Source organism: Glycine max, chromosome 4 (genome assembly GCF_000004515.6).
Source record: "Glycine max cultivar Williams 82 chromosome 4, Glycine_max_v4.0, whole genome shotgun sequence".
Taxonomy (NCBI): domain Eukaryota; kingdom Viridiplantae; phylum Streptophyta; class Magnoliopsida; order Fabales; family Fabaceae; genus Glycine; species Glycine max.
The window spans coordinates 48,056,235-48,069,895 of record NC_016091.4 but is presented as its reverse complement, the minus strand read 5'-3'; the positions used below and the strand labels follow the sequence as shown (position 1 = coordinate 48,069,895).

General features: G+C 32.9%; 3 protein-coding genes across 15 annotated transcripts; 1 reads left to right on the top strand and 2 right to left on the bottom strand.

The window, feature by feature from the left end:
- The first annotated feature begins 1,103 nt into the window (after positions 1-1,103).
- Positions 1,104-2,938, top strand: LOC102665898 (myb-like protein J). The gene is made up of 2 exons (XM_006578776.4): positions 1,104-1,647; positions 2,319-2,938. The coding sequence occupies exons 1-2, from the start codon at positions 1,301-1,303 to the stop codon at positions 2,746-2,748; spliced, it is 777 nt and encodes a 258-aa protein (XP_006578839.1). The 5' UTR covers positions 1,104-1,300; the 3' UTR covers positions 2,749-2,938.
- An 838-nt stretch (positions 2,939-3,776) lies between these two features.
- On the bottom strand, positions 3,777-5,024 carry LOC100500559 (uncharacterized). Its single transcript, NM_001249172.2, has 3 exons — positions 4,717-5,024; positions 4,565-4,628; positions 3,777-4,195 (listed from the first exon to the last, which is right to left on the bottom strand). Exons 1-3 carry the CDS (start codon positions 4,993-4,995, stop codon positions 4,026-4,028), a joined length of 513 nt encoding a protein of 170 aa, NP_001236101.1. The 5' UTR covers positions 4,996-5,024; the 3' UTR covers positions 3,777-4,025.
- A 1,036-nt stretch (positions 5,025-6,060) lies between these two features.
- Positions 6,061-10,791, bottom strand: LOC100806122 (potassium transporter 2). 13 transcript variants are annotated; one of them, XM_006578775.3, is made up of 10 exons: positions 10,548-10,791; positions 10,033-10,140; positions 9,644-9,875; positions 9,317-9,559; positions 9,177-9,230; positions 8,688-8,948; positions 8,228-8,280; positions 7,994-8,111; positions 7,560-7,814; positions 6,061-7,328 (listed from the first exon to the last, which is right to left on the bottom strand). In XM_006578775.3, exons 2-10 carry the CDS (start codon positions 10,069-10,071, stop codon positions 6,211-6,213), a joined length of 2,373 nt encoding a protein of 790 aa, XP_006578838.1. In that variant the 5' UTR covers positions 10,072-10,140; positions 10,548-10,791; the 3' UTR covers positions 6,061-6,210. The 13 variants fall into 13 exon arrangements, with proteins under 13 accessions (XP_006578838.1, XP_006578828.1, XP_014630386.1 ...); XM_006578765.4 differs by having other exon boundaries at positions 10,033-10,145; positions 10,487-10,788; XM_014774900.2 differs by having other exon boundaries at positions 10,656-10,788.
- Positions 10,792-13,661: the final 2,870 nt, after the last annotated feature.

Here is a 13,661-nt window from a genome sequence, read left to right as displayed (position 1 = left end):
AGCGGTTGATCATAATAGTAGCAGTAATTTAAAAATTGCATTGCCGTTGCGTTATTCCTATTAATTACTTTTAATCTTTTTTTCTGCATGAAATTTTCTTTTACCATTTTTCTTAGCCAGGCAGAAAGCTATATCCAAACTATTAAATTCATATATACATTGTGATTTATTCTTAGTACATCAAAATCAATTCATATATATCAGCATTTCACTGTATAATAATTAATATGTTGATTTTCCAATATTTTTAAATCAATTCATCTTCTAATCAATACTAACAAAATCATTATAATTTTTTTTACAAAGAATCAGAAAAATGTTATTGCCGTTCAGAATAACAACGGTTAAAGGAAGATAAAAAAAGTTAATAGAGATTCAGATAATCGATATGAAAAAGACAACATCATCGAAATAAACTACTGGAGAAATTCGGGTAACCGATGAAGAGAGATAGTAGTATCATCCAAATAAAACATTGCGGAAACTCTGGTAACTGATGCATAGAAAACATCGTTGAAAGGAATGGATGTATAAATGAATCATGGAACGTTTCATGGTTCAACCAATTTCGCTCTTTGCTGTTGAAAATAAAATATTCCACGTGCAATAGTAAGTCAATTTTCATATATTTACTCTTTTTTTAGACGAATAAAACTCAGTTCAGTGATTCTTTCAATTTAAAAAATATTAGTTTTGGTCTATTGATTGAGAAGTCTTTAGTAAAAACCAGAAAAACTCTAATCAAACCATTATTTTCCTAAGTCTTTAGAATCTGTCGGATTCATATATTATTAGATGATTTAAAGGGAAGATATTTTTTTTCTAGTCACATATATCTTTCAATCTAATGAGTTAAAGACTAATCTTTTTTCTTATTTTTTGTTTGTGACTGTTATTAATCCCAAAGATTTTCGCATTTGATAGCGCTAAATAAATCGTTCCCACATACATTGTGTGAGTGCAAGATTGTCAACCCATTTGGTTAATTCAAGATGTTTTAGTTAAATTAATATATATTTTTTTAAAAAAATCTTAAACTAACATCTTTAATATATATTGGTTAAATTTAATGAAAGTGAGCTCATAAACCTTGATTATCTAATCTCTATGTGTGATGATACAATGAGATCTTCTCTAGATATTTAGGTAAATGTAACCGTCGAATTCTATAAAAAAAGACAGTAATAGTTTCATCTTTCAACACATAGTCCAAGCATAGTTTTAGCAACGTTTGTATGATACCTTCCATTCTTCCACCGCTAGCTAGTTTCTTTCTCTCTCTACCTAGCTTTGCTCAACAATGGTGGCTGAAATTATTGATCTTTCAGACTCCCCTCCATCATCACCCAGTTCATCTCATAATACTGCAGCAAGAATTCTCAATTTTGATTCTGTTTCTAATGGAAAAATTCAATTTGAGAAAGTTATTCCTATATCCTTAATGGCTTGCACAAATACCAACCAGCCACAAAGTACTCTATGGGCAGCTTCAGGACATACCAATGAGCACTCTCAGATTGCTACTACATTCCAACCCAGTATGCAACAAAGGGTTGCTACAGTACTTGAACCAGTACCTGAATCAATCACATGCATGTTTCCTCATGGAGCTAGACTCAAGGAGCCCTGGACTCACAGAGAACATGAGTTTGTTTCCTTCAAACTTCATTTATTTAGCATTTTCTCATTTTGCATTTCAATTTCCATTACTCTTCTATAATGATGAAGGTTTTAAATTGCGATTGTGATCATAGTTTTCGTTGGGATTCTTAAGATTGTGTAAAACTGCTGATAGATGTGGCTGCAAATACGGTTATAAACACTAGAAAAACCTTAACATTATGGCCGAAATCACGGTCCTAGATCGTTTTTTAAAAACCTTAATCACTTTCAACTTTTTTGATAAAAAGAACATGAGTTTGTGTCCTTCAAACTTCATATATCTAGCATTCTCTCATTTTTCTTATACTATTTAATTGCATTTCAATTCCCATTACACTTCTAATCAATGTTTTAAATTATGGTCGTGATTATAGATTCTTCGTAATTCTTGTGAAAAGCTGTAAACAAATATAACTTCAATAGTTGCAAACACTCAAACCTTAACATTACGGCCGAAATCATGGTCAAAAATGTTTTTTTAAAACCTTAGTTTTAACTTTTTTATTAAAGAAATACTGAAGAAAGAAATTAAATTTTAATAAGTCATTAAGTGGTGCTTGTGTTACTATTTTTTCCTTCTTAAGTATTTATCATTACTTTTTTTTTTCATTTTTGTATGACACTAATCTGTACTATACACTACATTTGGATTTTAGGCTATTTTTTGTGGGGCTAATCAAGTATGGAAGAGGTCACTGGAGCAAAATTGCTAGACAGTTTTTGTTGAATAAGACACCACATCAAGTTCAGAGCTATGGTGCTAGCTTCTTCAGGCACCTACCATCTACACACCTACATGGTTTTAGGAGAAGGAAGCCAACCTACTCAACATCTAGCCTCATGCCCAAAAACAACAATCTTATGGCTGCATCTGTCTCCATGCCTATGATTGTTAATGAGCTACAACAACAAACTCACATGCTTTTCCCGGAGAATGCTCCTTTCCTTCTGGCCCCATCACATGGAGAAGCAAGTAGCAGCAACAACACCACCATGTATGGGTTCCAGATGCAAACAGGTGGTGCAAGAACATCCATGAATGCTAGTGCTAATGGAGAAGTTGATTTGGAACTGCGTTTGGGTTGATGCCAGTGAGACTCAAATTTGTATATGATGATGATGGATAAATTAATATATAGTTAGCTAGCTATAGATGGGATTAATTGTGTCACCATTATGTGCCTTTATTTCGTAACTTTTTTTTTGGTTGTCGTTTATTTATAAATGTTATCAAAGTTATGTGTCTTCCTTTTCATGAAATTTGCCTTTTATGAAATAAAACTACTGATGTCAATGTTTCCTTTTTCCATATATTTTCTTCAGCAATCACGTCTTTTATTGCAAAAGGCCAACATGATATTCTCTTTCCTGTACGTATCTCTTTTGATTTAGTTTGAGTATATAATTTTACTGCTGTTGAACCACTATATATATATATACCTAGTGTTTTAGTACAAAAAGGAACGAGGTTCCATTATAGAATCCAAATTATTTAAAATAGTTAATGTTAAGTGTAGATCATAATATTATTTGAGAGAATATTTTTTTTTCATTTGTAGGAAATCAAACTTAAGAATAAGAGAGTTTATAACAACTCAGTCAAATTTCTCAATCAACTAAGTTAGATTGTTTAAAATAGAAAATTTAGGGTCAAATAACTGATTGCAATGTGTGAAAATCAGACTGTAGTTCATGAAAATTGATAATATATGTTTGTGACTAGCGGTTATAAATTGTTGGTAAATGAAAAACCCTGCCAATAACTAAATGCACAAAATATGTGTCGATTTCTAACTGACAGAAAAAGAATTGATACTGAATACAAGAAATTGCTAGTAAATGCACGATTTCTAGCGTTTCCTGATCACCACAAAATGTGCAAGATGCATTTGTCAAGTTGCGTTTGGCTGCATATCAGTGAGGCAATAAAAAATGCGGGTCTGGTACCTTTTTATTTCTCTTTCCACTTACGCAAACAAACAATCTCAATTTCTCATTTCTCACCTATTTCTTATTTTTCCGCCATTTACATTTTCCCAAACAAAGTGTTAAAAGCCACTCACTAACACATGCGTGTGGCTGTTTGAATAAAATACACTTTCCATGAGGCAATAATACTCTTTGTTTTGCTACGATGATAAAGGCTTGAGATAGATAAATGATTGTATGGTTGAAATTGCTATAGTTCATTTGACCAACGTGGAAACTATAATTAATTCTCACTCTTGTATACAAGAATACACACAAGCTGAATATCTAATGTGATAATTGGATGACTAAATAGAATCATTGGGTATAAAGACTATATGAGAAAATGAGTTTTCCCCCCACCATTTCATGCCATGACTCTGGAATGCTGCTCTTTATCTAGAAAACAGTCTTGTAAAGAAGTTCCCTGTGTTGGCCTTCTCTAGACATGCTACATGAACATATCTTCCAAACTTGTCCACTTGCCTTGCCTCTCCCTTAGTGTCCTTCTTGCACACCTTGCATGTTTTGTCAACCCAGCCCTCTTCAACATATGCCCCGTCCACTGCTCAATGGAAAAATAATTTTTCAGTTCTATTGCTAATTAAGACACTGATTCAACTAACCATATTGACCTAAGTGCATCATCAAAAAATGAAAAATGCCAATTGGTGATAGAATTGACAATGAGTAACCAATGCATTTTTGTCAAATTAACACCAATTGGGTCAAGAAGGACATGAAATTCTCCTTCCATTATTAGCAGAGAAAAAAGAACATTTTGTATAGAATAATTTCATTAGCCAAAGAAGAAAATGAAGATTAAAGAATGTTGGCTACTTAAAAGGAGACTAATCAAGGAACAGACTAATGTCTCATTTGTTTAGAAGGTAAAAGTATATATTGCTATTATACAAGAATAACTATTTTGAACCTTCAACGTAAGATTTGAAAAAATCCTTGTATGTACCACCAATTTTCCTTCTAAGAGCTCCATACTGCATTAAAAAAAAATTAGTTAGCAGGATTATTAAGAAAATATTTACTAAATAAACAATATGAGTAGGAAGAATACAATATATATACCTGTTCCCTACTCATTCTTTCTCCTGATTTTGTGGCTTCTCTAGCCTCTTCTATAAGCTGAGCATCCTCAGCGGATCTCACTTGAGAAAAATCAAGAGCTTCAGTCACACTGCTGAACAAAGATTGCTTTTTCTTCTCTTCTTGCTTCTCTTGTTTTGCTGAAACTCTGAATTTCATGCTTCTATTGACCCTTCTGTGATTGGTGGTGTCATGTATAAGTCCTGAGTTTGAAGAGAAACCGCTGTAAGAAGGGGTCAGTGGCAGAGTCCCAAGTCCCATTTTAGCTATCTCTTGGTACTCAGCACCTTGCTTCTCTACTATGCTCCTAATGTTATATGTATGTGTATTCAGGTGTGCTTTCCTTAAGTTTTGGAGCCACAAAATTGTAGCCACAAAATTGTAGCCACACGTGGCTGTCAAATTTGTCCACAGCACTGGCCACTCACAAAACCTGGTGGTTAATAGAGGACTATGCGGCACCTTAGGGAACTCATAAAACGAGAGGATCTCTGTTATCTTCCACTTTGTGCCACGTGATCATTTGATTCATGTTTATTATTATTGACTTAAATATCTTGCATAAAGACCAAGTAGGATACAGGATGGAGTACTAATATTTGCGTGGCACTTTTTAATGAATTTTAGACAACTACTATTATATATTTCCATAACATCCAATTTGTATGTAAAATTTTAATGTGTGCGCCATTTTACATTATTATGTATTATTTAAGGTTTTCCTTTACTAAGGCCACACACAAATAATGGAATATTTCGGTACATGACGCACGGTAAAAGGAGAAGGAAGAGAAGAAAAATAGTGTATTTGATTTTCTGTTAATAAAATATTAACAATTAAGATATAAAACAATAACACATGTTTTTACATTCAATTGTTTTTTTTTTTTACAGATTACGCCAATTAACACTGGGCGGGTGTAATTTGATTTCTTTAATTGCAAATGCTGTTATTAATGGATATTTTCTTATTCTCAAACATAATTATGTCCTATATATGGTTGGACAAACGATTCCGTTTGTTCACATCTATTCTTTCCCTTAATATTACTCCACGCGTAAGTAGGATGTTTTTGGTGGAATTTCTATTCATGGAGATGATCTTTGTTCGTAGTTTTATAAATTAAAAAGTAAGAGAAATTACAAGTTTATAGCTGTTACTATGCCTCCTAATCTGACAATTTGGAAAACATCTTACGAGTAGCATCAAGGACAGGGAATGGTAACATACATCTATATAAGCCTTCTGTCATGCACTCAAGCATCCTAATTTTATATAAATTACCCTCAAAAAGGAAAAGGAAAAGAAGAAAAAAGAAAACATTCTATATAATTTACGTTAAATTTTAAGGGTAGAGTCACTCCCACAGTCTCATTCACAAAATCCTTTGGAAACTGCACACTGCTATGGCATTGAAGCCTATGTCTCTATATGAAAAACACAACAAAAAAGAAGCTGATTACAAGTTAGATATTCTACACAATATAGACCATGCCAACCTCCAAAAGAGAAACTGGGGGAACCTTAAGTGCCACATCAGGGCCTCTACAATTCCTTCTCAAGAAATTGTAGCCATAGTTAAGTGCCAATTTCTTTAGTACAGATGAGCCTTGCTTTGCTCTTACATGAGAATGTCCAAGAATGAAGGCAATCCCAGCTTCTTGTGCAGCATAAAGATCTTCTAACTCTTCCTGCATTTGCACTCCTGCCTCAGACCTTGCATCACTCTCAGGCTCATCATCAATTGCAAACCTCACTCTCCTCTCAGTCACAACCGGTTCCATCTCAATAACATCAGTCACACTTTGTACAGAGGGGAAACCAACAGATACACTTGCTTGCTGCATACTCTCCCCACCACTTTCATATCCTGGTTGGATAGTGAAACCAGTTGTTCCAATTACGGTTAATCTGTAACTTGATGATTCATTGGAGTTTGAGGCATCATCGTCAATGCTCATGCTACTCCTCCTAGATCGGTACCAATCATATTGGATGAAATCAGCAAGCCTTGCTACAAGTTCAGACTCAAAGGAATCAATATCTTGATGCACATCGCGATATCCATATCTGACTATGCACCGGTAGGACCGATGAGCAGGTGGTCCTACACGGCCTACTAGATACCTCTCAGCAGCAGGGACGTGAGGGACAGGCACTGATTTCACACAAACAAAAACAAGGATGCGGTGATATGCAGGAAGGTTGGTGACAAAGCGGGAGAAGTTTGCAGGGATGCCAGTGGTGAGGTCAGTGAACACTAGGCCTATTCCAGGGACTCTAGCAATTCCCAAGCTTGGACCCAAGGCAAGAAGCCAATCTAGTGATACCTTGTTGTGAAGGTCATATTCATATTTTCTGATGGTTGCATAGTGCCAAAGGTACATTATAATCATGAGGAATAGGGCCAGCAGAATAGGTAACCAGGCACCCTCACAAAATTTTGTCAGTGAAGCTGAGAAATACAGCAGCTCAATAAAGCCAAAGAACAACAGGAAGCAAAGGGCTATAATAGGGGGTTTATGCCAACAAACTACGATTACTAAGGAAGTAAGGCATGTTGTCACCAGCATCACGGTCATCACTGCTAACCCTGCACCAAAAAAAGATTTATTTATTTGTCTTAACACCAACATATCTTCTATCTCCAATTCACCTAGCTGAGGCTTTATATTAAGAAAGTAAATGTAATGTTGAGTCAACAATAAGTTGGGTAAACCCAAAAGATCTAGCATAAAAAACAATGATAGTGCAAATAACACTTCAAGCTTTAACAAAGGCAAAAACCATGATTCAGTTAATCATGCATAAATGTACAAGTTACCTGAAGCATTTCCCATGTGTTTTGTGTCCCTAAATCCAATGGTCACAGCAATGCAGAGGATCATGAGTAACCAATTAATTTCAGGGATGTAGACCTGACCATGTATCTTGTCAGATGTATGAACAACCTTAACTCTTGGGAAGCAACCCAGAGATTGGCTCTGGTTTATGATAGAAAATGTTCCACTGATGATTGCTTGGCTTCCCACAACAGAAGCTAGAATAGCTAAGATAAGCACCGGCCACCTCACACTTTCTGCAGCCGAAAAGTTGCATGATGTTTTCTATAATATGCTATCATACAGGCAAGAAAATTCATATACATTCAGGAAACTAATAAAGGCACTAGATATGTTCGTATTTACTACCACCACATTGCCAGGAAATTTTTTCCAGCTAGTAAGTAAATGTCAAATGAGCTGGGATAATGAATACCTGGAACTGAGACATAGAAACTTATTTGGAGTTCGGAATCATGATGATGTGACAAATAAGCAGCTTGACCCATATATGCCAATATAAGCGCAGGATACACCAGAAAGGTGAATGCAATCTGCACATGACAAATTGTTAGAAGATCTTTCGTGTTTAAATGACCTTTCCGAGACCCATTAGAGCTTGTCAATATTCCAGAAAAATATAGGAAAATAGAAAATGAAATTAACCAACCTGAATGGCCATATATGAGAAATGGCCAAGATCAGCAAACATAGCTTCTGAGCCTGCACACAAGGTCAACACAAGAAGTCATTCATACGGTAAACAACATCATGTTGAAGCAACCATAGATATCTTCAATGCTCCAATAGAAACTGAAATATATTGGGGGCAAAATCTCTTGGTTATAGTGAAATTTGTTCATGTAGATAACACCATGCTGTTGAATATTTTTAGGGGAATAATAATGTAGTAGCAGATAAAAATAAAAATTGACTCAAAGTAAGTGTGCACATAGAACTTAATCTATGTCCTAATTATATCGAAGTTTTGACTTGGAGCTTGCAGGAGAGATAACTACACAACATGTGTTTTTTTAGAAAAGCACAGGTTGGGATTTAACGAATATGTTATGTAGGAGTACAGTGCAAGAGATAAGATTTAACCATATATATGAATTTTCTATGTTTACCTGTTATGCACAGTAATATTCCACCCAAAGACATCCATCCACTTATCCTTGTCTTCTTCAAGAACTTGAACATATAATATGGTGAAAGAGCTTTATATACATGTGGATTCCATTTGAATATATTATATAAACCAAGTGTGCTGATGCACAACAGCCATGCCAACACAATTGGAGCAAAAAGGAATCCCACCCTATGTGTACCATAGTGTTGCAGTGCAAACAAACACACCAGTATGAAGCAAGTGATGGGAATCACAGCATCTGCAAACACAGATCAATTGGTTCAAAAAATAAAACAAGGAACAAATCCAGCAAACTAACCATTTCAACTAATATGATAAGCTATGAATGAACTCTTTCATCATTGAATTCTAAAATGATACATATTACTTTAAATTTTTTCTCAGTTATCTTCATGTGACTATCAAACAAATTATTTTTTCATTTAATTGGAATTGAAAGATGGAGAATGCCATAAGTGAAACTTACACTGGTGGTGTTTCTTGGACATAGATACCTCAAGACCAGATACTGCCGAGAAAACTACACAAATGGATGGCTAGTCAACAAATTGATGAGATATTATTTGGAAAAAAAACACAGTTAAGATTAATCCAGTGGAATCTTACCAGAAATAGCTGGGGTAAGTAGTCCATCCCCTATTACCATACAAGTGCCAAGTAGAACCACAATTAGGAGAGCTGTATGCAAGCCCTTATATTTCTCAAGCACCATCTTCACTTTAGAAGTATCTTTCTCCGGAGCCTCCTCCATCTTATATGTAGAGAGCGCTTCATCCGCATGTTGTCGATTTGGAAGGAGACTAACTTTAGCATGCCTACAGATCAAGGAATATAGAGCAAAAGTACCTCCTGCAGAACCACACAAGAAAAAACCATCAACAAGAGCAGAAGCAGCATATTAGCTTCCTTCATTTTACTCATTCAAATGCTTACCCTCTCCATTATCATCAGCTCGAAGAACCACAAAAACGTACTTGAAGAGCGGCACCAGTGTCAGAGTCCAGAAGACAAAAGAAAGGGCACCAAAAATCTCTTCATTGGTCTCTGAATGTTCAATATCTTCAGCAAATGTGCTGGTGTAAACATACAATGGAGAAATGCTCAAGTCCCCATATACCACACCAAGGCTTTGGTAGGCCAAGAGCAGAATTGTCTTCCAAGAGTCCTGAAATGCAATTTAGCTTCTTACACCTTAATCATTCATTCTAAACTAAAATTTTACCAACCCCTTATCAGCCAATGAAGAAGCCACATCTAGGTACCACCATATATATATTTCAAAGTTTTCTTTTTGCAATGGTTTTCCAAGTTAATGCACTAACCTTTGATGTGTCCCAACACTTGCTGGATTCAAGATCCATTAGCCTCACTCACTTGTGAATGTTCTCCACTCGGAGAGTGTCAGCTTAAGCACACTTGTAGCTGCAGATCTGCACTGAGGAACAGCACCGAATTTGTTACACAAACCAAAGGAACATGCACACTGTAACAATACAAGAATAAAGGAATCTCAGGCCAGCAATTACAGCCACCCATCTTGGGTGCCCACAATCAGAGGTGATTAGAAGAAGGAAGACATTCACTCACTTTTGGATAAACACTCACATGACATCCATATCACTGTCAAATCTTCTTGAAAAGTGGACACAATTTTTTATTTCCTCAAAAAATCAGTATTCCTAAGGTGATACTTTTTCATTAAATCACAATTTGATTTCATATAATATATTCAAAGGTAAGAGATTAAAAAAATAACATTGAGGAGAAAGAATTCACAAGTTGTGTTAATCAGACACACTAGAGCAAGAACCACCCAGGCAAAGAAAGAAGCAAGTACATCTCATCCATCCTACAAATAATCATTCAAAGAACCGGTTGTATAACAAATGATCACATGCCACCATTTGATCATAATCTGGCTGCTTGCTTCTTCATTTAATTTTACCTTCCAGACATTTATTTTTATTTGGTCTAGACCATAGAGAGGTGTAAGTAAGGTAATAAAAACAAAGGCTTCACTGTTTGTTTGTTGGTAGGTCCAAAACGAATAATTAAACCTTAGAGGGAAAGGAAGCACCTTAGGAAATTAAATGTGTATTAGAACTTATAAGAGAGAGTTGGGACAATGATGGGGATGAAGACAGAACAAAAAGAAGCTAATTTCACGGTACAGTTATTATCACGGGCTGAAATACCAGTGCTGTCGCGTTAAATTTAATATTTTGTGTCATTTTTATTGTGCTAAAATTAATATATTTTATATTTTAATGGATGTAAAAATTAATTAAAGATAAATTATTATTTTTTAATTTAATATATTTTTATTATGTTATTATATTTTTGTTGTGTTAAATTTAATATATTATAATGATTTTTCTTATTATACATTGTAACTACATAATAATAGAACTACTTATAAAATAAATTATTAAAAATTAATCACTAAATTGCAATGTGAATTTGGATATTTTAAATGGGAATAAAAGGAGTATATTTTTTATGTTTCTACTATTTATCATTATTGATAATAAAAATTGTAAATAAATAATATAATTGTATGTATATATTTTTTCTAACTCAATAAATTTTATCAGAAGTATCCTATATCACTTTCCAAAAAATTGTTTCTTTATTGTTAATTTATTTAATTCTTGATACTTCTTTTTGTTTTTTATATTTAAAAACCTCATTTTTTTCACATACTTTTAACAAAATAGCATAAATTACTAAATTAGTTTAGGACACATGAAACCCTTGAAATTTGAGCATGATTAATGTTTTAAAGAATAATATAGGATCGTGAGATGTTTTATAATCTTTCATGTTCAATTCATATTTTAATTATCATTTTTTATAAGTTTGTTAGATGTGTTGTAAAATATTTATTGATTATTGATTAGTATTATATTTATTTTTAATTTAGATACATGATTCTTCTTATATGCTTAGATATATTACCTCAAACTAACAAGATAACATAGGAATTCAAATTCAAATGCAATAAGATAGCATATGTTAATGTTAATGCGCAATTTAAATTTAACTATAATGTCAATGTGACAGTTGTGTGAACTTAAATAAGTGGATATTACATGTAAGGTATTACAATTTTTCAAATAAGATAAGTAATTCAAATCAACAACCAATTCTTTTATTTTATTTATCTTCTATATTCTTTTTTCCTTTTTCTAATTACAAAACTTTTACATTAATTGTTTTCACATTTATAATATAACATACCCTTTATTGTAGCGTTATCAAAACTTATATGATATGACACATGCATGATCTTCGTTTTCTTTTTCTTTGATATGTAAAAGCAAACCAAAGTATTAGAAAAAAATTACAAACTACCTTTAAAAAAAATACAACCTATGTAAACCAAAAAGTAAATAAATAAATTAAAACAATCCCTAGTAAATGTTAGTAATCAAATACTGGTATGAGAAATTTTCAGGTGGACATATATAAAATCAAAATCAGTTTTAAAACTAACAAATATCTAAAATTAAATTAATTCTTAATTTCTTTAAATGAGCAGTTTAACAAAAAAGAGTTCTATTAAAAAATACAAAAAAACAAAAATGGGTAATTTTAAAATTCACAAATATATCTATAAAATGGGTTTTAAATTAAAAATGACAAATTTTAAAAATCCATTTATTATTAGTTGGTAGATTTAAAAAATTATAATGAAGTTAGAGATTAAAAAGAATTAGTTATTTGCAACTTTGATTTAGGAGAAGTTTTAAAATAGACAATTATGTTACCATGATGGTACATACATTAAAAAATGACTAGTTTTAAAATCAAAATGAATTTTAAAATCAAGTAATAACAAAATGAAAACAAAATAAAAAATAGACATTTTTAAATTTGGTTTAGTAGAGATGATTATGTATATGTATGCTAGAGAGAGATGGTTGTACATTGTCAAAAGAAAAATATAACGACAATAAGAAAATAGATAAAAATAATTACATAAGAAGAATATTAACATAAATTAGAGATTATTTGTCTTACCATCAAGACAGATAGTGAGAAAAAAGATGGGGAACCACTGAACTACCAATTACCAATTCCTTTCCCTTTGTTGTGATAATTTCTTTTGCTTAATAGCATTAGCACCAAATATTTTTTCTTGAAAACCATAAAAAATTGTAAAGATAATATTTATACACATTGTTTTGCAATCCTCCTCGGTGTTCCTATAGTGGGACTCCAAGTTGTTCATTTATTCGCCGCCGCATTCTTCCTTTGTCATCGTCATTCCGTCACGTTGTGCCAAAACTTGTTCCAAATTATAGTATAGAGCATTTGTTGTTTCGTTCATAAAAAAAATTAAGTAGTTATTGTATTTTAAAGAAAGTAAATAAATTACATAAAGTGAGTGCGGGCATGAATCATTTATATAACATAGATGGTTAGATGAATAGAAAAAATATAAATTTTAAAAGATAAAATATTTCTTATAAAAATGAAAATTAAAAAATGATTACTAAAAGAGATATCCTTTTTATATATTGCTATAGATGAATGGATACATAAAATCAAATAATATTGCCAACAGGAAGAAAGAAAAACAAGAATAGAATGAACCAACCGTCTCCATGATGTTGACAGAAGGCATAATCACGCGATTTAGTGACAGTTAATTACAAATTCACTAGTCCCAAGTGCATACCCCAAATGAAGTCAATTTGGAGGATCAGTTATCATTTTTTTTTTATTTCCCCTCCCTTCTTCTCCCTCACATAATTTATAGTACACCACTACTGTTTTCTTCATGTTGGGTTTTTATGTCATTTTATTTATTAATACTACACACTAATGACTAATCATCGTTTGGTATCCATAACCAACCAAACTTTCATAGTTCCCCACCCACTTAACCTTTGAAATTCTCTTTAGTCCGTTACTAGTTAAAGCAGCCAGACAAGTGGACGAACCA